This window comes from Nothobranchius furzeri, chromosome 12, assembly GCF_043380555.1.
Source record: "Nothobranchius furzeri strain GRZ-AD chromosome 12, NfurGRZ-RIMD1, whole genome shotgun sequence".
Lineage (NCBI taxonomy): Eukaryota > Metazoa > Chordata > Actinopteri > Cyprinodontiformes > Nothobranchiidae > Nothobranchius > Nothobranchius furzeri.
This window is the reverse complement of record NC_091752.1, coordinates 59014879-59042189: the sequence shown is the minus strand read 5'-3', so window position 1 is coordinate 59042189 and position 27311 is coordinate 59014879. Positions and strand designations below refer to the sequence as shown.

Below are 27311 nucleotides of genomic sequence, written 5' to 3'. Positions count from 1 at the left end.
TGATGATAAACTCTTCCCATTTTATTCTAGGCCACGGAATGTGCACGTCAAAGGTTTCATGAGCATCAAGTGCAGCAAATATTCTGTGTCAGTTGGAACTTTTACAGAGATTTGCCTTGTGCTGCGTAATGATGACATGAATTGTCACTAACACAGAGGAAGCAGAGAATATCACAAATGCCAATACGTGCACATAGACAATTGACTTTGTTTACAACATCTGGTTTAGCTCTACAGATTTGTATTAAATAGCACAGTATTGACATTTATACAGTGAACAACACTGCCAATTTGTCACGTACACGTCACGTGCTACCCCACTGTATACGCCTAGTCACTGGAAAAAAGCTATCAGACTTCAATAGTAAGCCACTTTTGGTACAATTGCAACAAAAATTTCACAGAATCATTTTTTTTAAATGTATTTCTAGAAACAAATACATTTAATCTACCAAGTAAAAAACAGAAACTCAACATTATTCAAAGTTTTCTACACCTTAATAATTCAAACAGTAAAGCCTGTGTTGGACTTTTTTTTGGAAACATCACTGTTGACAAGTAATTACAAAAAAACAGTGCGTGTGTGTAAATCTTTGAAATAAAATCGCAATTTTTGATTACAATTAAGTCTCAAAATGCCTATCACCTCAAAACATGAGGAGCTATTGTATTAACATTCAGGTTTTCAGGTATTGTAGAGAAATCTGGTCATGTTGGAAAGACACTCAGCTTTGGAACAATACCTCAAAAAACCACTTGACTAAAGATATCTTTTGTGTGTTTGTGTGTGTTTTCAGTGCATACATATATTATTGCATCTACCAGTTAGATTCATAACAATAATTTCACCAAAGCCTTTCACAGATGCAGAAACAAATTGACTCCATGGTTGTTTTATGTGCATGTAAGGAACCCAACAATAAAGAAAAATATATTTCATTGGAATAGTTTAGCGTTCTACTGTTGGTCATTATGGTGTTAAAACTATGTAAAACCAGGAGTGCGGCTAAACTATTGAATAGTGGATTTGGGGTTTTTCTGTTTGTGAAATGAAACTGGAAATAGACATACATTTAATTGACCATTTATGGGGTTTGACCACCCACAAAACTCTAGAAATGGCATTTTTTTTCTAAGTTAGAACCTGAGACTTAAGAAAACAAGCATTTGTCACTCTAGCACAGCCACACACAAACTATCTGTTGAAAAACAAACACTTCTGAGTGGTTTAGTCATGTTTGAACTTGGAAGCATTCTATGAGTGTTAGTACCAGTGTAAAAGAGAACTTTCCACCTGAAACATATTACAATGCACTGCCTAGTTTAACATTGAAAAATGCTCCCCTGCTCAATAAGCTACTACGAAGTAGCTTCTGTTCTGGATTTGACAATAGTGATGACACTGGTGGCTGCTACTTTACCAGGGATGAGGGGCCCTATCACAGAGGCAATAGGTCCTCTTGCTGAAGTGACAGGGTTGCGAGCCACAGTTCTGGCAAAGCTTTGGAGAGCCTCGTACTTTGAGCGCAGAGCATCAAGCTCCATTTTCATGCTGGCGTTCTCCGTGGCTAGCTTGTCCACCTCTTGTTGCAGCTGAGCCTTTTGTTTTTCCAGTTCTTCTTTCTGGGTAACACGCTTCACCCGGCAACTGGCAGCATAGCCGCGGTTCTTCAGGGTACGTCGCCGTTGCTTCAGTTGCAGGATCTCTTCCTTCGACAGGCCCCGTAAATGCTGGTTCAATTCCCGCACAGACATGGAGACAAGCTCATCATCTGTTAGGCTGGTGCCGTTTTCCCCAGGCTCCCGCTTCACCTACCAATACAGGTTAGTTAGCTCTTTGCTTCATAATAATAAATCATAGCAGTCCTTTTCAGCATTGCTGAGGTTTTTACCTTTAAGGCTTTGCTTCCCTTGTTTGTAGTAGTCATGCCACAACAGCAGCGTCTACTTGTATGGCAGGTTGTTCTGTTAAAGATAAATCAGTAAAACAGCATTAGAAAAACTAATCAGCTTTAAATAAATAACACTGAAATAAAACACATAACCACGTATTTCTGGAATATAAGCTACAGCATGACCATGCCCTAAATACATTAAATAGGTCAAAGACTTGAGACTTCTTTCAAGCGTGTGGACTCTAAATCTGTCTCAGTTGGTTGACCAATCTACACAGGCATGTGGACATATCCTGGCCCTTATGCTGTCGTTTTGGGTGACAACTTCTAATCTGCAAGTTGGGGAGGCCTTCTTCTCGGACCATAGTGTAACCCACATGAGAATTGTGGGTTCTGATGTTGAATGTGTGGCTTAGAGGTGCAATTCCGCATCCCGCCAGCAGGCGGCATACACGTTTTGGGATGGCAATTTCAGTTCAGTCACCTTTTCCTCTTCTGGTAGCCGTTGCCCGGGAAACAACTACCAAGCTAACTGAACAATCCTGGTAAGAAAAGCTGCAATAAAAGCTTAAATTTATGGTTAATCTTCACATACCAGTGATTAATGGACTGCTGTTTATTAGGATCTGCACTCTTGAGTAAAATTCGGCCGTGAGAAGCTGCGTCAGCTTAGCAAGCTGTCACCACAATCTCTGGTAAGAGATGCTACATGAATGTATCAGAAAGACATGTAATTGATTGCTGTCAACATATTTCCTGTTTAAAACAAAAACAGTTGGAGTTATTATATTTGTGTTTAAAATACTGTAACACCACTGTGGTGCAGATATTAATATTGTAAGTTTTGAGAATGATTCTAAACATGTTAGAGCTAAACTGCTGGCATGAGTTATATGCTCAGCTGTGTTAAGTGTTTTAGCATTAAGGTTGATTCATTTGAGTTAAGTTACCTTTTCAAAACTATAGAAAAGCAGTAATATTGTTATGCAGTGCTTAAATGCACCACTTTTAGCTCTATTGACTTAGAAAATCAGTTAATTGGATACATATTGAAAGCTCGATGTTTTTGTTGATTGTTGAAGTTATAAACGTGATGAAGTTTATATAAATATGTTAAAGTAGTGATGCTTTAAAAAGAGGTACATGTTTGATAAATAATTTAAGTTATAAATATATTTAAGAACAGTTAAAAATGAGCTTTAAAAGGAAAAATGGTGAAGTGTATATGGTTGAATTTCATTTTATTCTTGAGTAATCTAGAATACCTTGTGATGCAACTCAGTTAATTTTACAATGATTGATATTTTGTATAATTGAAACAACTAGTTATATTTGATTGATAATTGACAGATGAGTGATGGAAGAAGCATTCTGCACTGTGTGCATAGATTGGTTGTTGATCAGGACTGGATCATTCAAGATCTGAACATTGAGGGTTCAGTGGCGAGCCAACACGAAGGAGAGTGACTGTAGACGGACCAGAATACGGATTGATCAGCCGTGGAATCCGCCTCCAGAACACTTCAGAAACATCATTTCATTTTGACACAGATAAGACTAACACTTTAGAATCTACCCGGGTAGTGTTAGAACCAGTGGAAACAAATTACAAACACACACACAAGGGACTCAGATTTCTCTCACCAAGGGAGAGTGAACTGAACACCAGGAGCAGAGACTCTTTAATGCTCTGATAAATCCTTTATGGGGATTTTGATTGGTCTCCTAATTTTGTTTTATTTTATTTGGGGTCCAATTAAGGTGCGCTTGTGCACTGCAGGAAGCCGGCTTTAGGTAGGCAGGGTTGTAAGTTTTATTTTATTTTTTTATTCAAATTGAATTCACACTGTCCTTGAGTTGTTCCTTTTTCTGCTGATCGTTCCAAGGCTCGGTAGTTCAATCTAGAGCTTTTTGACACTGGTCCAGAATTAACCCAAACATAGTTTTTTTCTTTCTTTCTTTATTGAACATGTAAATCAATAAACAATTTAAAAGTATTCAAAAAGAAACCCATACATATATATATATATATATATATATATATATATATATATATATATATATATATATATATATATATATATATATATATATATATATATATATATATATATGTAGAACATGTTCAATAGGAAGGGAAAGAAGCTCTGGTAGCTAATAATCCCCCCCCCAAAATCAAATTTCAAGAAAGATAAGACAAAAAAATATATATTTTCCCTACACTGTCATTGCCATTTTCTTATAACATGTTTTATCCTCAATCACACAAACAAAATTTACATTTTTTTTATGTTTCTTTAAGGTTCTGGTGTTTGTTTTGCCTAATCTTTTAATTTTTTTGTCTAGATGCTCAAACAGAACAACCTGTCTCCTGCTATGTTGCCTGCAGACTCCAAGGTCTCATGAAGATGACTACTCTTTTTATAAAATGATTCTTATTCAGTTTCATAAAATGATTATTTTACTCTACAAAGATTCCTCAGTTTCTCCCAATTCTCAGACGTTTAGAAAGCTTATATGAGTAAATAGTTGCACATTAATTTCTTAATATACTGATTTTAATATGTGAATAGGTCCTAGTTCAGCCCACCATCTAACACAGGAGTTGCTCATCAAGTCAACTCACACCAGAGCTTGGCGCCGTTGGCGCTCATTAGTGCAACTATATTCTACAAAATTTTCATAAATAAACACACAACTTAAATCTGTGGCTCATAAAATATTATCCACTCCATGTGCCAGTGTATTGGGGGCACACGGTGGAGTGCTGTTTGTGTGTTTGTGTGTGTGTGGAACAGCAGCTACGGGCCGTCTGATGGTTTTGTTTGTAGAGAGGGGTGGGTGCTCAGTGTGACTGGCCAATCACAGAGCATGTAGACAATCAGTTACCCAAGTCAATTAAAGTTTATTTATATAGCGCCAAATCACGATATTCCTTCTGCTCGGACCCAGATACAGTTTAACTCGTTTTATGCTCATACTCGTGAAAAATGATTTATCCGTACTGGATACTCGTCTAAAACAAGTATTTGGCTCAACCCTAGTAAAATTTATTTATAAAGAACCTAAATCTCGAATCAAGGTGAATGGATGCTGTTCGGACTTTTTCAGCATCAAAAGGGGTGTTAGACAGGGCGACTGCTTGAGCCCCTTGTTATTTGCAATGAGTATTGAGCAATTACAGAACTGCCAACCTGTATGCATTTTGCGTAGCAAGTACGCAACTTGGCATCTAATTACGCTGGTACAACTCACCCCTCTAAACTACATAAAAAGCTGCAGACATGTGAGTTCTGTAGGTAGCAATTGTGCACGTCTGGTACTCATGTCTGACAACACGACTCGTCTGACAACACTGGGGCTCCTAGCGCGTTGGAAATAAACGCTTAAGCCTGATTTATGCTTCTCCGTCTGCGTCAGTGCGGAGACACGCAACGCCATTATCCGTCCTTGCGTAGGGCACGCAAGTACGTACGGAGTCGAGCCCACTTTTTTAAACATCCGTCGAACGAGACAGATTAAGCAAGCTTGTGATTGGTCAGGATGCCGCTGTTGTTTACAGCGCCGCCATTGCAAAGAGAGCCGAGGATAACAAGTGGCAGACACGGAGAAGCTTGAAGAATACCTCGCGAAAAAACTCTATATGAACGTTTAATCCTCCCGTGACTGGAGGAGTGAAAAGATGCGCAGCAAGCGTTTTATTTGTGGATGGAAATGACAGGAAACGTGGATTTAGAGGTGGGGAGCGCATGAAGCGGTGGGAGAATGAGAGACAAATATGTCCGTGTTAAAAAGTCTCTTATATACACAAAAAACACAATATAAACACACGATCTTGGACCGATACATGACAGGATACCACAGAACAGCGCTACGCCCTCTGTGGTCCTGCCGGAAAATTGCTTTGCAACACTCCCCAGGAGACGGAGAAGTAAAAGAGCAAAACGCTTCCGTCAATCCATGCGTGTCTGTCCCTTGCGGAGCTGACGGAGAAGCATAAACCAGGCTTTAGTCACCCAGAGTCATTTTTCAACGCTTTGGGTGTTGGGACATTACAGCATGGAAAGCAACAGAGCTGCAAAAGTCTAAGTAAAAATGTCACATTTTTGACAAGGTTAGCAGAAAAAATTAGGCAAGATGAAAGAATAATGGAAATAAGTGATGAATGGAACGCAAGGTATCACTTTTTGCTGATGATTAATTAACCCTTTAAGACCAGCGGGAGCGCAGGCAGCATTTTTAAATGGATACACCTTAATAAAATGGGGATGGTTGGTGATAATGACGTCCTGTTTGTGGCACATTAGTATATGTGACGAGGCAAACTTTACAAGATAGGTGGTGACCATAGTGGCCATTCTGAAGTTGGTCATCTTGGGTCCAATTTTTGTTTTTTCAATAGGAAGAGGGTGTTTGAGTTTTCCTCTTTATGCACTGAAGCTGGAACGTTCCCTGAGTTTTTCCAGCAAGATAGTGCACCACCACATTATGGGAATCAGGTCCAAGCATTCCTAGATGAACAGGTTCCTGGAAAGTGGATTGATTGTCGTGGGCCAGTTGAATGGCCCCCAAGGTCTCCCACTCTGACCCCCTTAGACTTTTATCTTTGGGGTCATCTCAAGGCAATTGTCTGGTGTGAAGATACAAAATGTGCAGCACCTGAAACTATGGATACTGGAAGCCTGTGCTGGCATGTCTCCTGCGGTGTTGCTATCAGTGTGTAAAGACTCGGAGAAGAGGGCTGCACTGTCAATACAACACAATGCAGTGTTTCCCCTAGGAATTTTTCCGACTGTGGTGGGTGGGGTGGGGGGGTGGGGATTATGACCCATCTCACCTTTATGCTAATATTGTTGTATCTGATGCACTCCACTTTGAACTGCACTAATCCAGCAACTGCTGCATTTTAATAACTAGTATTAAAGATGAATACACCAATATTTGCACAAGAATAATTTTTGTTTTACACTCTCAGTGACACACTTTGCAGGGGTGGGGTGGGGGTGGGGAGTTGCATTTAATTTTTCTTGGCGTCTGGAAGAACATCTCCTTCTGCCCCCCTTTATTTGACTTTCTGCCCCTTTTATTTTGGTCCAAGATCATCGCTGGGCTGGCCCTATTAAACACGTTCTACACCTTGCTCAGTAGACTTAATGAAGTAATTTTAGGCCAGTATAAAAATGACTGAAACACAAAATTACATATTTGGCATTATTGACCAATATCTTTGATTTAATTTATTTGTTAAGAACATCAAGATGCATTACAGTGAACATTATAATAAAGTGCATTTTTCTAGTGCAGAGGAGACAACCCATAGAAGCACTGATTTGATCTCATTTCAGAGAAAAACAGAACAGGTAAGATGCACCTAATACATAAAATTACTAACAAATAGGGATGGGTACCTTTGACATTTGAATCGATTCGGTACCAACTCCCGGTACCTAGGAATCGATACCGGTACTTAACGTTACCAATTTTAGATACTTTTGAGTGTTTAATATTTTAATTCTAAGTGAGGATGTCTCACTTAGATTGTTGTCGCTGGTTTCATCATCACCCATTTACCCATTACATTTAGTGAAGTGGACCCAAGCTTTAGCATGCGTTCTATCTACCATGCTGCTCTGTTTACAACTTGCTCGCAGTGACCGACGACATAACGCTCTTGCGCATGCGCAGCTGCCTAGGCAAGTTCTCAAGTTCTCAGTTATGAAGGACGGGTACTGAAACGAGGCGCTGTTTCAAATGACGTGAATCGGTGCTCAGTCGGCACTATGGAATTTGGTCGGTACCTTAAAAAGTACCAAATTCGGTACCCATCGCTACTAACAAACGCAGAGATCTGTTTCTTAGCTTCATTGTTCTGGTGCTGAAAACATCACTAATGCGGATCAAAGGAGATACACAGATGAATGCACCTCTTATTTATTATTTGGAAATTAGTGGGTGTGGTTTACATCAATACATTATTTTAAATCTGAAATTGATATGGATTGATCACAAGTTGCTATGTGTATTGTTTATTTGAAAACTATTTACAGAGCAGCCTCAGAAATGAGATTAAATATTTTTGATCACAATAGTAAAAGTATTACAGAACAAGTTTTTCAATAAAATCAGAACATTAATGTTTAAGTGCATGAATTAATAAATCTGAACTCATGCAGTAGGAATTAGGAAATATGAAATACTAGAACCAGACACAACTTTTTTTTCATTTTAATTTGATTAAACAGATTTTTTCCTAACGTTGTTGGCATTTTTCCCCACACACAGTTAAACAAAACAATGTTGATTAAGGTGTGTGTGTGTGTGTGTGTGAGAGAGAGAGAAAGAGAGAGAGAGAGAGAGAGAGAGAGAGAGAGAGAGAGAGAGAGAGAGAGAGATAAAAAAATTTTTTAAACCCGACCGGAGCGGAGGCAGTGACGAAGCATGCACGAGCTGTTTTCAGCTCTGTCTTGTCAAATGCACCATGTACGTTATGAAATAAGTTACTTTAAATATTCAACCGAAAAAGAGGCGAGCTGAAGAAAACCTAGGGAGTACTGAAGAAACGTGAGCAACAGTGAAGCAAGCACAGAGAGATCCGTTACTGTCTGTGTGTGTGCCTGGGCCGGAGCAGAGTTTTGTGTGTAGGGAGGGGCGGATGCTCCATGTGACTGGCCAATCACAGAGCGTGAAGGCAGGCAGTTACCCAATGGGATTTTTCTTCAGCACGATTACAGATATTTACAAGTTTTACTCGTTTCATGCTCGTATTCGTCAAAAATGCTTTATCCGCGGCTCATCCCTAGCTGTAACCACCCTGCCCTGCCTCCTCCTCCTTGCTGCCTGCTGGCTGTGATCACAAGTAACAACAGAGTAGTTCCCGCTGCTTCTTTGGAAACAGCGCAAAAAATAAAAATAAAAAATCTATAAAATGGGATCTTGCAGGCGTGGCGCTGGGATTTCAGCCGTGGCGGGCCGCCACAGCTACGCCTATGTAAGGGAAACACCGCAATGGGCAACACATTGAACACATTTTATAAGTGGTCAGAAACTTGTAGATAACTCAAGAAAGAATAAAGCTACGTTAAAACCAAGTGCACCATTGTTTTTCTTGTGAAATTCCCAATGAGTCTGATGTGTCACATGACCCCATTCCTATTGAAAAAACAAAAGTTGGTTCCAAGGTGGCCGAATTCAAAATGGCCACCATGGTCAGTTTAAGTCCAGTCCACTCCTCTCAAGTTTAGGTTCAGTCCACTCCTCTCAAGTTTAGGTTCAGTCCACCCCTCTCAAGTTTCAGTCCAGTCCAATCCTCTCAAGTTTCAGTCCAGTCCACCCCTCTCAAGTCAAGTTTCAGTCCAGTCCACTCCTCTCAAGTCAAGTTTCAGTCCAGTCCACTCCTCTCAAGTTTCAGTCCAGTCCACTCCTCTCAAGTTTCAGTCCAGTCCACCCCTCTCAAGTTTCAGTCCAGTCCACTCCTCTCAAGTTTCAGTCCAGTCCACTCCTCTCAAATCAAGTTTCAGTCCAGTCCACTAAAGTCAAGTTTCAGTCAATAAAGTCCTTTCCAGTGAAATATGTTTTCAGTCCAACACATTCTCACACCCTAAGCGTCGGAAACAAACGCTTGGTCAGCCACCCTCCACGTCAGACCCCAGACGCCAAAAGTGCCCTTTTTCGTTACTTATGTGCGAAAAGGGTTTTTCCCTTTTGTAACTGCAGATCCCAATGCAGCGTAAAACTGACGTGATTAGATATCCGCTGATGCGGCACCGAACCAGCTCGTTTAACCGCACCTAAACCTTAACGTTTCACTATTTATAACCTTCCCCTCTCCCTCATCCTAACCTTAACCCTCTTGCTACCTAAAACGTTACTCTCGCTGCGATCAAGCGTTTGTTTCCCGTGCATTCTAACTCTGACAGTCAGAGTCTGACTGTGAATTTTCGTATTTGCCGCCCAAGGGGAACGTTAGAACATACCATCTGGCGAGGGGGAGGCTACACATACCCTCTACTTTTAACCTCCACCGTGGTAGTTGAAACCTCCCCCTCGCGTTGGCTCGGTCCAAACCCGACCAATCACGAGGCGGCTCCCTCCGTTCACTTCACAGAGCCGGCTTTTAGAGCGATCGACACATCACCAACGTGTTCGCTGGCAAGATTGTTAAGGTTAGGATAGGGGCGAGGGGAAGGTTAAATAAGAAGACAAGGTTAAATAAGAGGATAAGGTTAAGGTGAGGTACAATGAGCTTGTTTGGTGCCCTGGCTGCGGACATTCCATCGCGTCAGTGTAACGCTGCATTGGGATGCAACGGTAGCGGACATCCCATCGCTTCAGTTTTACACTGCATTGGGATCTGCAGTCAAATAAGGGAAAAACCCCTTTTCGCACATAAGTAACGAAAAAGGGCACTTTTGGCGTCTGGGGTCTGACGTGGAGGGTGGCTGACCAAGCGTTTGTTTTTGACGTGCTGGGAGTGAGAATGTGTTGTTCAGTCAAGTCCAGTCCCTTCCAGTTAATTCAAGTCCACTTCTTTTCCAGCAGTCTTCAGTCCAGTCCTATCCAGTTTAGTCAAGTCTATTCCTTTCCAGTCAGGTCAGATCATTCCGGGCCCTAGGATTCTGTACTCGCGACCCCTGGGTCATAATAGTCTTTCCGTTTTGGGCCGTCAGGAGACATCCCTAAGGTGAACTGAACTCGGCTTCCCAGCATTCCCAGCACCGGTTTTGGCCTCTCCTTGTCATCACACACCCTATTGTAGGAAGTCCTTCACAACAGTCTGTGCTCAGTCATCACAGCTTCTAAGCTCCATTTGTGGTCTAGGCATTTTCCGGTTGTATCAGATCTTACAGCGCCTCACTCGGTAGTGTGTGTAGCGGAAATCCACATTTCACATTTTCAAACTAACTTTGGTTGGTTTAACAAGAAGGACAACTAACTGTTATTTCACACAAAGCTTTGATTTCTCTTTCACCTCAACAGAGGGAAAACCTGAGACTGACCTGCAGTCATAAATTCCAAAATTCCTTTCCAGCACATCTGGTTTCAACTCCTACACTCTCTCCCAGTCATAAATTTCACTACTTGACTTGTGTTTCTCACCCTTACCAATCAGAGAAGTCAGACGGTATCACAATTCCTAAAGGAGCACTTATCAATGTGGAAGATTTTGTTTTATATCATCTAAATCCTGACCAATATGAAGTGGAGGTTGAAAATCCGGACTTCTTTTACACTAGAACTCCCAGAATTCTAACTTCACTAGAAGTCCCAGGGACCGTCAGTTTGACGGCTGTCATTTTGGCCAATAAATGTAGGCTGAAAACCACCTGTTCAATCTCTGGCTTGCGCTTGGTCCACAGCTGACAGTCTTCTAGTCTGCGCAATAGTATTAGGCTACATCCTAGTCTTCGTTATTACTTGTCTTTACTTGCAAAAACCTAAAGGTCTACAAGGTCAGCTTGATAAATGTACCAAACACATCACTCAATTAGGAAAACGTGAAAACATTGGCCAGTCTCGCCCAATCCCACCATTAGTCACATTTGAAGAGGAAACCAAATTAAATGATGATATAGAAGAGCCCAGTGCTCCGGTAGTGTTGGACTTATCTTTTATTTTTTTAAACTTTATTTATGATTTTCAGACTGTGAATTACAAATCACCACATGATCAGTATACATCATTGGCTGCCTTTTTGTTTTTTTTTCCCAGTGATTGTTCACAGCAGTAATTATCAGAACAAACACACACACACACACACACACAAATGAAATCCCCATTTAAGCAAGAAAAGAGAGAGGAAAAAAATAAATAAATTAAAAAAAGAAACAGAACAAGGACAGAACAAATAATAAATTAAAGAAGGTTACAAATCTGTGCACAAGTAATATTAATGAATTCTAATAATTATCCTAAGTGGTGAGAGTTATCACTGTTAGGCTATTAATATTTAACATTTGACCTGTTCATGTTATGGGTACTAGGTAGCTTGAAGGTTTCCATGTATTTTAGAAACGGCTGCCATATTTTAATGAATTTAATAGTTGATCCTGAGAGGGTACAGCTCATTTGTTCAAGATGCAGATACCTCATAAGATCTGCAATCCATTGACTATGGGAGGGAGGGGCCTCTTGTTCCCACTTCAGAAGAATTAGACGTCTTGCCAGCAGGGATGCAAAGGCCACCGCCTGGGAGAAATATTTCAAAGTAGAGATATTGGGTGGCAACAATCCGAACAGTGCCCTCAGAGCGTTTGGGCTGAGTTTAATTTTAAATGCTTCGGAGAGTGTCTGAAACATTAAATCCCATTATTGGGTAAGTTTAGGGCATTGCCAAAAGATGTGAATAAGTGACCCAACATTGGATTTACAGCGACTGCACATTGGGCCGGCTCCTGGGTAGATCTTTGCAAGTTTTTCTTTTGAGAAATATAACTAATGTAGAATCTTAAATTGGATAAGTCCATGTCTAGCAGAGACAGAAGAGGAGTGTGCACTCTTAGAAGTATAGTTTCCCAGAGGTGATCACTTAATTCCAACGTTAAATCCTTTTCCCAGTGCGATTTTATTACCGAAAAGGATTTTGACTGCAATTCCAATAATGAAGTATAAATCACTCTTATGGGCCCCTTTTTCTGAACATCAACATCTAGAATTATATCCAAGGTTGTGCTCTCTGGTTTATTTGGGAATGAGGGATATCCATTATTAATGAAATGATAAATTTGTAGGTATCGGAAAAAATGTGCCCGTGGGATATTTTAGCGGTTAACTGTGAGAAAGAAGCAAAGATTCCATCAATAAAGAGATCATTCACTGTTCGTAGTCCCCTGTTGCTCCAAATTTTAATTCAATTCAATTTTATTTTATTTATATAGCGCCGAATCACGACAAGAGTCGTCTCAAGGCACTTCACTTAATAAACATTCCAATTCAGGTCAGTTCATTAAGCCAATCAGAAATAACGTTTCCTATATAAGGAACCCAGCAAATTGCAAACTTCAAGTTCTATGATAAATCAATAGGAGACTTGAATACAATGTTTTCCAATAAATTATGATTGTGATTAAGGCTGCGTTGTCTATATCACTGTTACATAGGTAGGTCGAAGAACTGTATTGTTAAAACTTCAGAAATAATTTATCTTTAGATCTGTTTTTGAGAGCATGTTCATTTCTGTGCATTTTGCTCAAGCACTGATCAAACTTTTGAAACTTTGTCAATTTTTTCCTGCAGAGGGGATCCTGCCAGACCAAAGTGAACTCCTGATTGACACTGAAGTCTTCCTGCAGAGCTTGCATCTTTAACACCATGCCATTAGAAACTCCACTGAGTGCTTTCCTTCACCTAGGCAGGACCCAGTGACTCATTACGGTTGATCGGTCAGGGGCAGGTAATTTTGTGTTTCATATTTATTTATTCCTCCACAGATTACCAGCCATAACATATGAACACATGTTGTATTCTCAAGATCTATGCTGTGGGTAAGAATAGAACAAATATGTTAATTTTTTTTTCAAATGCTAGGTCAATTTTTCTCATTGTTTATCAGTAATTTTCACTAACTTATTTGAGCATCTTTATATTTTTTATATATATTTAACAGTTGCAAATGTTAAATGTAATGTAAAATTTTTAATGTTCTCATTGTACTGTCAAATGTACGGTAAAATACCGGCAGCTGTGGTTGCCAGGAATTTACCGTAAAATGTATTATGTCAAAATAAAATTCTGTAATTTATTATACAGTTTCACTGTGTTTTTTACTGTCAAAGGTTTTAATAAAGTTTACAATATTTTTATTTTTACAGTTATTAGCCATAATAAGGTTTATCCTATTACTGTTAAATTAACAATAAATCAATGTAAATATAATACAACTTTTTAAACAGTAAAAATCCGTAAAAAGCTATTTTTTTTACTTGAAATTACTGTATAATTGACAAATATATGAGTTTTTTTCTACCACGATTTTCGTAAAAAAACATTGTCTACTGTAAAATTTAGGATTACAAAACCAGTATACCGTATTTTCGTTTACAGATTTTTTCACGGTATATTCCTGGCAACCACAGCTGCCGGTATTTTACCGTAAACTTGACAGTTTTTTTTTACAGTGTAGCATGTCAGCAGCAAACCAACACTCAATCGGCTGGAAAATGTCATGTTGTTGCAATACCACCTCTGAACACCAGAGTTCGCCAGATCGTCCGTGTTCCATAGTCAACCTTTAACTCATTTACTGCCATTGACTCAACTCAACTTTTATTTATATAGCGCCTTACAAAGGCATGCCACCAAGGCACTTTATACAACAGTAACAATTAAAAACATTTAAAAAACAAACTGAACTAAAAACAAGTTAAAACCAGATAGAAACCAAGAATAAAACAAGATCAGACTGGAGGTTGAGCAAGACTATTCAATGTTTTAAAAACCAATAAAATGATCTTAAAACAAACTCTCATGTCAACAGGGAACCAGTGCAGGACTTCTAGAACTGCAGTAATGACATGGTATCTGCAGGTTTAAGGGAGCCACATTTAAGACTTTTTAAGACCCTTTTTAAGGCAACTTTGACCAAATTCAAGCTATTTTTTAAAATTAAATTTAAGCTATCATTTCCAACTATTGCCTGCAACCGGTGCTAACCACGTCACGAACGTGGGATTACCCACCCAGTTACCATTAAACTTGCACTTCCCCCTGGCGCAAGCTCCCACTAGCTTAACCAGCTAATGTGCTCATCTAAAAATAGCCCCAGCTGAATGTGTACGGTTCCGCTTACGGCAATGTCATACACAAAAAATGCTGAAGACTAACTAGAAATTCTTGTTCATTGGGTCTTTGGTAATTTAAGACCTTTGGAAACTGTATTTAAGGATTATTTGTAATTTTTAAGGATTTTTAAGGCCTTAAATTTAGAAAAGCAAATTTAAGACTTTTTAAGACTTTTTAAGGAACCGCGGATACCCTGAATGATCATAATTACGCTTTCCTTCTAAAAATCTAGCTGCAGCATTCTGGACCAGCTGCAGCCTTGCTAGTGAACCCTGGATCACACCAAATAAAATTGAGTTGCAGTAGTCCAAGCATACAGTAATAAAAGCATAAACCACCATCTCAAGATCATGGCATAATAAAAATGGTTTCACTTCTGACAAAAGTGCGAAGGTGAAGGTGGCAAGGGTGGAAAAAGACTAAAGTCGTAATTTTAAATCCAACCGCTCACTGCCATTGACGAAAAGTCATCTATTGCATTTTTTTTTTTACTGGGCAGGTGCCGGAACAAGCCCCTGAATTGTGAAAACAAACATCACGACTCCAAAGCTCTTCATCCGTGTATGTCACGTAATCAGGAAGCAGAAAATCCGTAGCCTAGTGAACTAGACCAAATTCTTGCTTTGCAAAGTTTGGTCTAGGCATGCTCCATTGGAACCTCCGCAGCTCCTACCAGGACTCTGGCTAGCCAATCACAACTCTCTAGAGGGGTTTCAAACACATAAAGAGCTGTGATTGGTCCATAATGGTGGGCCAATCATAGTGCTCTATCTGCTTAGTGAACAAATCACAGAGCTTTATCCGCTTTGTGGGCCAATCAGGGCACTCTATATGCCTGGTGGGTGGGATGAAGCAACAGAGTTAGGGCTGCAACAAACGATTATTTGGATAATCGATTAATCGGATGGGGTCTCGACACGATTAATCGATTAATCGGATTACATGGGGAAATTTTTAAAAACTGCTAGGGAAACGTTATTTCTCTCCTTCCTTCACTTTATTTAACACAACATTATTAGAAAACAGTTCAATAGCAGAAAAACAACATGCCATCACCTAAATTGTCTTATAAGGTGTATAGACAGAGACCCTAAGCTACATCTATCTGTGACCTAAAATGCTTGGTCCAAGTTAAACAGCTTAAGGGCAATTCTCATCTGTTTTGTTTGATCTCATCTGTTGACATTTATTTTAAATGTAATTAAACATAGGCTGTGAATTAATCAAAATTGATCACTATTTCCAAAAATGACTGAAAAAATACCAAATAAAACAAAAGTAAATGAATGCCATCCTCCTTGCGATGATGCCCTGGGCAACTGCCATAAAGTCACATCAAGAAATGCTGCTGATCATTCCAATGATCCCAAATAGACTCACATTAGGCCACATGAAAGCAACTGAACCCAAAAATATATTAACCAGTATATAACTGCACTCTCACACAACACGCCTGCAGCAACAGTTAGGACTCCTCCCTCCCTTTTAAAAGCGTTTTTGCTTCCGAGGACATTGTGGTTGTAAAACCACATGCTAGTAGTCTGGCCCCGGTGTGATCAACCAGTTTCTGCGGGAATGTGACGGCGGAACCAGGGCCAGATTAACACTTTGTTGTACCCTGGGCAACAATATTCAAGGGCTCCATCATCACGACCCGAGGATCACCATAATGTGGTCACATACAGAATATTTTACTGTAATATGCAGTAAATATACTCAATACTTGAATGCCTGACAACACGTAACCCGCCCAGAGTAACCTTTGACCCACCTCGTGTGGACTGACCAATGAGGAGAGGGTCTTAACTTGAGGCCCTCTCTTCATTGGTCAGTCTGCATGAGACTGACTCTCAACTGACGTTCAGTCGTAGGCAGCGAAGCGTCTCTGTGCAGTGCAAAAGCCCGGGTGGACAGTTTGTTTAATGTAGGGTGATCATATTTCCATTTCCAAACAAGAGGACAGGGAATCTGTGCCTATGACGTCACACTATGGCAACGCCACACAAACCATGTTGGGACACATTTTTTGTAAGAACTAAATTAATATCAGATTCTGCCAATAAAAGGGCTCTAAAACAATTCATATGTAAATATTTTGCATATTTAATGCAAAATCTCATTTTTCTGCTTTAGTGCTGCAACAAGGTTTTATTAATAATAAATTATTATACCTTTTGTTTTACTACAGCATCGGTACGCTTCCTGTGCACAGATTATTAAGGATGCTTGTTTCAGCTGGGAGATTAGACGATAGGATCAATGAAAAAATAAGTTGTCACACACTCCATGGAAACTTTCAGAGAATCCACAAATAGTGGCTTTCAAATAGTTTTGTTACTTTTTACAAGTTTAGTCTGATAATTTAGTTTTTCATCTGATAATATTAGAACATGTCAGTAATGTCTGAGGGGCTTTTATAAACACTGTATAACTAACACTACTGGAGAGGGTATGAATTACACAGAGGCTTCTGGGGAGCCCAGTTATGGGGGGGGGGGGGGGGGGGCATTTTGCCTTGGCCCCCAAAATGTCTTGAAACGGCCCTGGGTGTGTGACTGAGTTTTGAAGGTGATCTGAATTGTATCAGATGTATTAATATGACATGTGTATAACTTATTGTTTTATACAGGTAAAAACGTGTAGTGGAGATAAATCTACCTACATTTTACTTTTCAACACTGTTTTGTTTTCTTGTTTTTATTTAACTATTTTCCTGTCCTGTCTGTCTCTCATCTTCCTGCATCTCCTCATAATTCTCCAGAAAATCTGTTGCCTGGATTCTTACCTTTTCACCTCATCAGTTACTTTTGAGCAGATCAAAGGGATCTCCTGACCGCAAAGCGCAGAGCGCGTTTTCGATGCTGCGTGAGGTGACATCACCACAGCACAGGTGATGAGCTCCGCAGTAGTGCGCTTCAGGCACAAATAAGACAGAAAATAGAGAACATGTGCAGACAAGAACGATCGTGTGCTAATTATAGTTTTTGGTTGCGCCACTTTGAGAATGGACCGTGCGCTGGAAGCAGCTGCCTGGATCGCAGCGCAACAATGCGGAACCGGTTTGCAGCAGCGCAAGTCTGCAGGCTCTCCCTCGCACTGATCTGCCGGTACCGGCTCTCCCTCGCGCTGATCTGCGGCTCTCCCTCGCGCTGATCTGCCGGCTCTCCCTCGCGCTGATCTGCCGGTACCGGCTCTCCCTCGCGCTGATCTGCCGGCTCTCCCTCACGCTGATCTGCGGCTCTCCCTCGCGCTGATCTGCTGGCTCTCCCTCGCGCTGATCTGCGGCTCTCCCTCGCGCTGATCTGCGGCTCTCCCTCGCGCTGATCTGAATTGCTCTGGTCTGCGCGCAACGGCAGGCGGGAAGGGGGGGGGGGGGGCTTTTGGAAGAGTTGTGCGACACAACGAATCGATGACGCAATTCGTTGCCAACGCTTTTAGTAATCGATTTTCATCGAATTTATCGATTCGTTGTTGCAGCCCTAAACAGAGTGAAACAAGAGTATGTCACATTCATTGTCCAGTGGAATGCGGAGATCATTTGAAAGACAACGGTAGAACCCGCCCCACAACCGAGAGCTGTCAATGGAGCATGGCCAGACTAAATAATACATTTATTACACTAAATAATACATTTATTTAGTCTGTCTTGCCAGGCTAGCACTGTGCTGCTTTTGGATGTAATTTCCAGTTAGAGGGAAACTAGGGGAGTGATGTGAGTTTACACAGCTTTCCCACTGGCAAGAAGAGGAGAAAGCAGTGGGAAGATGCCTGAGGATGGACACAACTTCCCAATGATCCGCGGCTGTGTTCCCAACATTTTTCTCCTGATGGGTTTGAGGCTTCAAGTCGACCACAACAACTTAAAGAGCTCACCAGAGCGGCTGGGTATAAGAGAAGGCAGAAACTAAATGCTTTACCAACCAATTTCCCACACAAGGAGCCTAAACGCCCTCGGAGAGACAAGAGATGCTGGATGCTCTCCTGTGCTGATAACCCACTCCTGCAGCTGTTGTTTCTGTCACGTTCAGCGAACCATCGGACATGCCACTCGTCACAGATGAAACTGAACATTAACTTCTTCCGTCAGTAAAACAAGCAGTAAGTTAAGCAATATAGTATTCTCCAAATATATAATATCTGTAAAAATGATTAAAGTCGTTTCACTGAATATCCTAATCATCTATAAAGCACAAGACAGCTCTGGATGCTAAAATTCTCCTAAATTATTCATACACACGATAGTTTACCGTTAACTTCTGCTGACAAAAATGTGAGCTCTTGACAACAAACACTCTCCCTCTCTGTTACCATGGAGATGCATTTGCCACACATGCAGCAACGGTGTTGTCCTGCACTCGCTTCATCCCGCCCTTCTTGCTCTTCATTTTGACGCTCATTTTGTGAAACATGGTCAGTGATGTCTTCATTAATGTTTCACTCTGGATCAAATAGAAAAGGCTGAACAGATGACATGTGGATATCGCTGAACAGTCCCTACAGGGTCCCAAAGCCGGCCAGTGCAACCGATGTACAAGCATATGACGTCACTACCCAGAGTGCATTGCAACGCTAACAACAATAGTGACCTACGAGTTAAACAACTTTTACAAATTTTATAAAAATGAAGACATTAAGAAGGTTTTTTTTACACCACTTTAATATAACTGATATTAGCATTTATTTTTTAAGAACCACAAAGTTTTGTAACCTGGGTTCCTTTTAAAAGCCCATAAAAACACTTTGTACTGGATTCTAAAACGAACAGGAAGCCATTACAGTACATCCCAGTGAGCAGCCGTGATGCAGCATTCTGCACCAACTGAAGACGTGAGAGGTGGGATTGTGAAACACCAAGGTACAAAGAATTACAGTAATCAATCCTTGATGTAATAAAAGCATGAATTACTATTCCAAAATCTTTACTTTGGCGATCCTTCTTAATTGATAAAAACTAGATTTAGTCACCACACTGACCTGCCTTTCCAAGACAAGATCCCCATTCAGTACAGCACCCAGGGAAGTTACACTCAGTTTCAAGAATGGGGTGAGCTGCGTGAGGTCCACTGCACCCACCCTAGACAAAGTACCAAAAACTACAACCTCTGTCTTTTTATCATTAAAAAGAATGAAGTTAGAGAACATCCATTGCCTAACCCCAACAAAGCAATCTAAAAGAGAATGCAAAGCATGATTGTGGTCCTCTTAACAGGCACGTATACCTGGGTATCAGTGAAAAAGACACCCATGTTTCTTAAAAAATCAAACCAAGCGGTAGCAGATACAAAGAAAAAAAGAATGGGCCCAACACAGAATCCTGGGGAATCCCGCAAGTGAATGAAGCATTAGAAGAAGTGCAGGTCCTTCTCAAAAAATTTGCATATTGTGATAACGTTCATTATTTTCTGTAATGTACTGATAATAGAGCTGTAGTGAAGCGTTGACTGCGTTGACGGCTCAATTCTAAAAATTCGTCGACGTCAGATCTGGAAGTCGACGCACCACGCCCACTTGTTGCATCCCCAGGAGTTGTAAATAGAGGAGGAATCAGTCTGTTTTTCCTCTAGTTCGCCCTCTTCTCTGCCTTCACTAACATCTCTGCCAAATACAGAAGAACTGGAACAATGTCCGTCCGCTACTAAATTCCTTTCTTGTTTTGCCCGCCTTCGTCTCCCAGCAACGAACAACAACTTCCGGGGTCAAATGCGCTGCTTCGTCTCTACGGCAGATGTAGAAAATCACCGGGGGCATTTCTCCCTTCATAAAAAGGAGCTTCTTTCAGACATTAGGAGAGCTGTTTTTGTGGTAGCAGTCTCTCCTCCATGCTGGTCTGTTTACTGGGTATTTTGGTTTATTTAAACTTGGTTAACTTGAACTTAACGTTGGTAAAGCTACTGTTAGCATCTTCGCTAACAGCTTATGCGTTTGGATAAGCTGTTACGTTTTGGTTTAGAGTTCATCTTTTTGTGGTGCAGATCTCCCTTTTATTACATTTAGAGTGTTGTGGGTTTTCGGTTTAGTTTAAAATATCACCTTGAGTTTGGTTTAACCACCCAGTTTAGAGTTTGGACCTTTGGAAATCCTTATTTTGGTCCAGAACCCAGTAATCTTTGCCCAGTGGGACATCCCTAGTTATTTGTACTTTTGTATTAATTCCCCACAGGCAGAATTAGTTTTATTATTCCCAACCTGTGGATGGAAAGATTTATGCTTTTTTGTTGTTGTAAATAAACCTGAACATCATTTTAACGTTTAAATCCTGTGTTATTTTCCCTTCCTTTTTGCACACGAGCCAAACTCCCCAGGAAGAGTCGTAACACCACTCGCTTCACGCACATAAGTGACCAAAACAAAGCAGCATGGAGACACTCCGTCTCCAACCACCTCTCAGGCGGCAGCCTGCTCTCCCAAGTTCTACATGTCACCAGAACATAACCAAACGCAACACAATTAAAGCCGTGTTATACAAAACGGAAGGTCTGTAGTGTTTATTCTCTTACGGTAACAATTTATCAGTTTTTGGAATTTATTTTAGATTTTATTGTTTTTATTAATTGTGCAATAAAAAATTAATCACTAGATTAATCGTCTAAATAGTCATTAGAATAGTTGACTATTCGATAAAATAATCGTTAGAATTATCTTTTTAAAAATAATTGTTTAGCCCAGCCCTAAATGATAAACATTAGACTTTCATATATATTAGATTCATTACACACAACTAAAGTAGTTCAAGCCTTTTATTGTTTCTAATATTGATGATTTTGGCATACAGCTCATGAAAACCCAAAATTCCTATCTCTAAAAATTTGCATATCATGAAAAGGTTCTCTAAACGAGCTATTAACCTAATCATCTGAATCAACTAATTAACTCAAAACACCTGCAAAAGATTCCTGAGGCTTTTAAAAACTCCCAGCCTGGTTCATTACTCAAGGAAAAAGTGTGGCAGAAAACGCTGCACAACGAGAAAAGGTGACCGGACCCTGAGGAAGATTGTGGAGAAGGACAGATTCCAGACCTTGGGAGACCTGCAGAAGCAGTGGACTGAGTCTGGAGTAGAAACATCCAGAGCCACCGTGTACAGGCATGTGCAGGAAATGGGCTACAGGTGCCACATTCCCCAGGTCAAGCCACTTTTGAACCAGAAACAGTGGCAAAGCGCCTGACCTGGGCTACAGAGAAGCAGCACTGAATTGTTGCTCAGTGGTCCAAAGTACTTTTTTCAGATGAAAGCAAATTTTGCATGTCATTCGGAAATCACGGTGCCAGAGTATGGAGGAAGACTGGGCAGAGGGAAATGCCAAAATGCCTGAAGTCCAGTGTCAAGTACCCACAGTCAGTGATGGTCTGGGGTGCCATGTCAGCTGCTGGTGTTGGTCCACTGTGCTTTATCAAGGGCAGGGTCAATGCAGCTAGCTATCAGAAGATTTTGGAGCACTTCATGCTTCCATCTGCTGAAAAGCTTTATGGAGATGAAGATTTCATTTTTCAGCACAACCTGGCACCTGCTCACAGTGCCAAAACCACTGGTGAATGGTTAACTGACCATGGTATTACTGTGCTCAATTGGTCTGCCAACTCTCCTGACCTGAACCCCATAGAGATTCTGTAGGATATTGTGAAGAAAGTTGAGAGACTCAAGACCCAACACTCTGGATGAGCTTAAGGCCACTATCGAAGCATCCTGGGCCTCCATAACACCTCAGCAGTGCCACAGGCTGATTGCCTCCATGCCACGCCGCATTGAAGTAGTCATTTCTGCAAAAGGATTCCCGACCAAGTATTGAGTGCATAACTGAACATATTATCTGAAAGTTGACTTTTTTTGTATTAAAACACTTTTCTTTTATTGGTCGGATGAAATTTTTTAGATGCTAATATGCTAATTTTTTAGATAGGAATTTTGGGTTTTCATGAGCTGTATGCCAAAATCATCAATATTAGAAACAATAAAAGGCTTGAACTACTTCAGTTTTGTGCAATGAATCTAATATATATGAAAGTCTAATATTTATCAGTACATTACTGAAAATAATGAACTTCATCACAATATGCTAATTTTTTGAGAAGGACCTGTAGAATCTCCCAATGAGACACTGAAGGTTCTGTCAGCCACGTGCGACACAAACCAATCCAGCGCGACCCTGCAAACACCCACAAAGTCTTCCATCCTAGAAATCAGGAGAGACTGATCAACAGTATCGAATGCAGCCGATAGGTCCAACAATATCAAAATAAAGTCCCCAGAATCAGTTGCCAATAAATGTAATTAAAAACCCAGAGCATTGCAGATTCTGTACTGTGGACTGGCTTAAAACCAGACTGGAATTTTTCTAAATGTAATTTCCCATCAAATACTGGACTAATTCCACATCTGCGTTCTTTTTGTGCATATAAAGGGCCATCATCTTTACTTGTTAGCTGCAGAGAAAGACAGAGATGGGCAGTACGCTTTATCACAAAGCCAAGCTTCTGATGCAAATATCATAATGTCACACACAGGAAGACAAAAGCAGCTGTCAAGTCGATGACAAACTGTTAAATTGTCATTGTCATATGAAAGGAAGCACACTGTTCAGCAAAAACTGAAGGCATGTGAACTGCTTGTCAGGTCATGTGCTTGTTTTATTCTTTACATTCAGGAATTAGCCTATACATGACAAAATGTGACCATCCAGTCATCGCGTGAGTCAAATCATGGCAATTTTACAATCGTTGTTCTCGCGCGCACGCACGCACGCACACACACGCACACACACGCACACACACACGCACAATCAGTCGTGTCTGTTTATCGTGACAGCGCTGCAACAAAACACACATTCTCAGCTAAATGTTGATCATCCAATAGACATATGGGCATGGCGGTCTTGACAAAAGAACTATTTCGATCCATCCTCCATATTAACGGAGGGTTGGAGATGAGCATCGACCCTTATCAGGCGAGCAGACCTTTGTCCGGTGGTGCCATATTTCGGGGTGGGTTCTCAGAATGTCTAAATCCGTCACTGTGATGATGCAGCATGATAAAAAAAAAAATAATAATACATATCGCTTTTTGGGGGCTTTGAAATTCAACATCTCTCTCGGGCTCACCGGCTGTGACATCCCCCCCCCCCCCCCAAAAAAAAATATGTTTGACTACCATTGTCAGGTTTTAACTAAATGAAAAGTCACTTAGGTTAAAAGCAATTCAACATGAACTGGTCGAAAAGCTATTTTCAGGACGATCAAATCAAAGCATTCACATAAACGAAACAATGTTCGATTTTAACAATCCATGCATGTTCGTCTTGGATCAGAAGAAAGAACATCAGCAACAACCAACCTGGTCTTGTTAAGCCGCTGGCTCGACTCGCGGTGATGAAGCAGCCTGTTCGACCAACAGCAAGATGCTCATGAGTTGACAAGCCACCGAAAAAAAAGAAGAAATAAAAATAAGGCTGACAAAACAGACGGCAGCACACCGACGTCTCGCAGAAGCCGCCTGCAGAGGTTTACATGCTTGTTGACATTCCACGACTCAACCTCTCGGTGCCTGATACTTGTCAAAGTGGAAAACTCCACGCCTGCAAAAAACACCAAGTGAGGACATCCCCATGCTCTACCTGCCTACTGTAAACCGCGGCAACAAGCAATTCCTCGAAATAGGAAATCACCTCCGGGACGCGGGATGGTGATACCCACATCAAAAAAACTGTTTCTCAACGTTTTACACGCAGCTGCAGCAGCTCGCCTATACTTGGCTGTAGCTTGTAGCATGGGGCGGAGTGGCCAGAGGCACGACAGCACCATACCATATAAGGAAGTCACTTCTGCGTCACGGGTCCCCGGAAGAATGAAAACATGAATGCAAGTCAATGGGGCTAAAAACGCTGTTTTCTAATTCTGCTTGTTTTGTGCCATGGATTTCACTTATGATGTCCGGGAATTTTAAAGAGCAAGTCATCCCCAAATAAACATTTTTTTTTGCTGCTAAACTAAATAAATGAGTGTCTAATCGTGCTGCAGACACGTTTCGTCAATAATTTGGCACTTCAGTGCATCTTAGTTAAAATTTAAATATTCTGCCTAAAACTGGCAGTGTTGTGCCGTTGTCAGGTAAAAACTCTGCACTGTATTCTAATTTAAATCTGCCACTGCTATTGGCTAAGAAGTATGCTATGACGTAAACTGGTACATTATGATGTCACATTGCTGTCGTGAGCCTGAGTGCGTGTGTATTTGTTAGCGGCTTCGCCCTCTCGGTCTGCCAGGCAACAGTATGTGTTGCATTTTTCAAACATGAAGTGGGAGTGGAGTTAGACTCTGGTAGGGGTTGACTTGCTCTTTAAAGACACATTTTGATACCAAGAGCGTGCGTATTTAGTGTTATTAGTGTTACACTTGGTTATGACGTTCGGTTATGTTAAGTTTTGAGTTAAACTTTACAGTCTGGTATACTGACCTGCAGATATAGCAGAGTATCCTCCTTGCAGATATCACCTGGCCAGTAATGTCTGCCTTTACAACATGATGTGACATAGCAGATGAGTGCCATGTTAAAGACTGTATACTACAGAAAATATTTCCAGAGACTTATCTTCCAAACCTACCTCCATACCAGCTGAGGAATCAGCCGCTCCAGAGTTTTTTGCTTTGTTGGGACGACATTTATTTTGTGGGGGAGAGTGTGGGGAACCAGTTAATGTTAAAGGCTAGAGAACATGACCCCCATTTGAATATTTTGTGTAATTATTTTGTTTGTGCAATTGTACTGTTTATGTGAGGCTAAGTTTGGTCACAGTCCAGCTCAAGTTGTGTTAGGGCAGCAGTAGCTCAACAGGTTGAGCGGGTTGTCCAGTAATCGGAAGGTTGCAGAGGATTCTGCTGTTGTGTCCTTGGGCAAGACACTTAACCCACCTTGCCTGCTGGTGGTGGTCGGAGGGACTGGTGGCGCCTGTGCTCGGCATCCTTGCCTCTGTCAGTGCGCCCCAGGGCAGCTGTGGCTACATCGTAGCTCATCACCATCAGTGTGTGAATGGATGAATGATACACTGTAGTGTAAAGTGCTTTGGAGTCCTTACTCTGAGAGGCGCTATACAAGTGCAGGTCATTTATCATTCATTTACGTGAGTGCGTATTGATAAGTGTAGTACTCGCACTAAGAAGGAATTAATATGAGGTTTTTAAACACACACTGAGGCCAGCCAGGGTCCTTAATAGAAGTTTTGAGGCACATGCGCAGGTCAGTAGGTGATGGCAGCTGATCGTGTGATGCACGTTGGATTCATGTGCCTTTGTTTCATATTTTCAAATGGATGGCAAATAAACACGTTCTTACTCATGCACACTTGGACTGTGTCATATTGTTCAAGTGTGCAACATGTTGAATTTAGCTTTTCGTATAGCATGATGACAATGGCAGCTTCACATTCCCGAGATTACAAGGAATCCATCGATACTAAATTTGCCCTGATCGTGACTAGGAAGGAGCTGAAATAGCAGAGCAAAACAGTTTTTACTGTGAGGTCCACAAAATTATTGGTGGCAGGCGCAGTAATAATTCTAATAATACTAATGAAATTATAATTAATCTTGGTGGTCAAACTAAAGGCATTAATCACCGAACATGTAACACAAATGCAGGTTCAGTATGAGAGCTAATGTCAGCTCAAACTGTGTTCTGTATTGCTACTCACCTCTCTACCTGTGAAACCTCCTCAATACTTTCTTCTGTTCCATTAACTTTTTCTCCTTCTCCTTCTTTTCCGGAAGCCAGATTTCCCTTTCTTGAGGAAGACATGACTTCCTCCTGCCTCCAGCTCTAGCTGTTGGCGATATCACTGTCATTAGCTCTACATGCAAGCTGCAGCCCCGGCCCCGGCGTGAACTAAAATACTTCAGCACATTTTTAAGGGGTGATAGGTGCCTCAGAGATAATTCAGTCATTATTTTTAAGGCAAAATTCTGTTTCCTAACCTCTTCATCCAGGTAAAGGGAAGTTTATTAGTACATTAAGTAAATCAGGGGAAAAAAACACAACCAACACATTTCCTGATGATGATCTCAGTGGTCCGAATTGCTGCTTGGAAGTCTGCAGCTCTGAGCTCTTCCTTCACTCCACCTGTCCGATTCTGTCCCCCATCCTGGTCCACGGATGTTTGAAGGTTTTAATGAAGAGCGCACTGACATGGAAACCATGAATCGACAAGACACACAAGACTGAGAGGGTTTAGGAGCTGGGAACTTGAGTGATTGGAGCAACGAGAGGCTGGTGAGAGCAATTAACATATAGACACAGGACTGAACAGAAACTGGGCAGACGAGACAGACTGTGACAGTACCCGCAACCCCCCCCCCCCCCAAAAGGGTAGCAAAGGACGCCAAACGCAGGCCAAGGTGAACTCTAGGGGACCTGCGTCTGGGGCACAGGAGACGGCCGTTTCTGGGTACCCCAGAAGACTGGACCCCTGAGGGCTGGACAAGAGGGTGGTATAGAATCTGGTGGGTTGGAGAGGGTTAATGATGAGAATAAAGAGAGAGGAAGGATGATGACACTTCCGTCTTCTTTGTGAGTGCAGCTAAGATAGCTGATAGATGAATGAGGACAGAATATGGCTTCAAACACAGTGGTTTGTTTAGCAAGAACTTTACCCT

General features: G+C 41.1%; 1 protein-coding gene across 1 annotated transcript; it reads right to left on the bottom strand.

Moving 5' to 3' along the window:
- On the bottom strand, positions 1–24439 carry mafga (v-maf avian musculoaponeurotic fibrosarcoma oncogene homolog Ga). The gene is made up of 3 exons (XM_015945554.3): positions 24001–24439; positions 1893–1965; positions 1–1812 (listed from the first exon to the last, which is right to left on the bottom strand). The coding sequence occupies exons 2-3, from the start codon at positions 1926–1928 to the stop codon at positions 1360–1362; spliced, it is 489 nt and encodes a 162-aa protein (XP_015801040.1). The 5' UTR covers positions 1929–1965; positions 24001–24439; the 3' UTR covers positions 1–1359.
- Positions 24440–27311: the final 2872 nt, after the last annotated feature.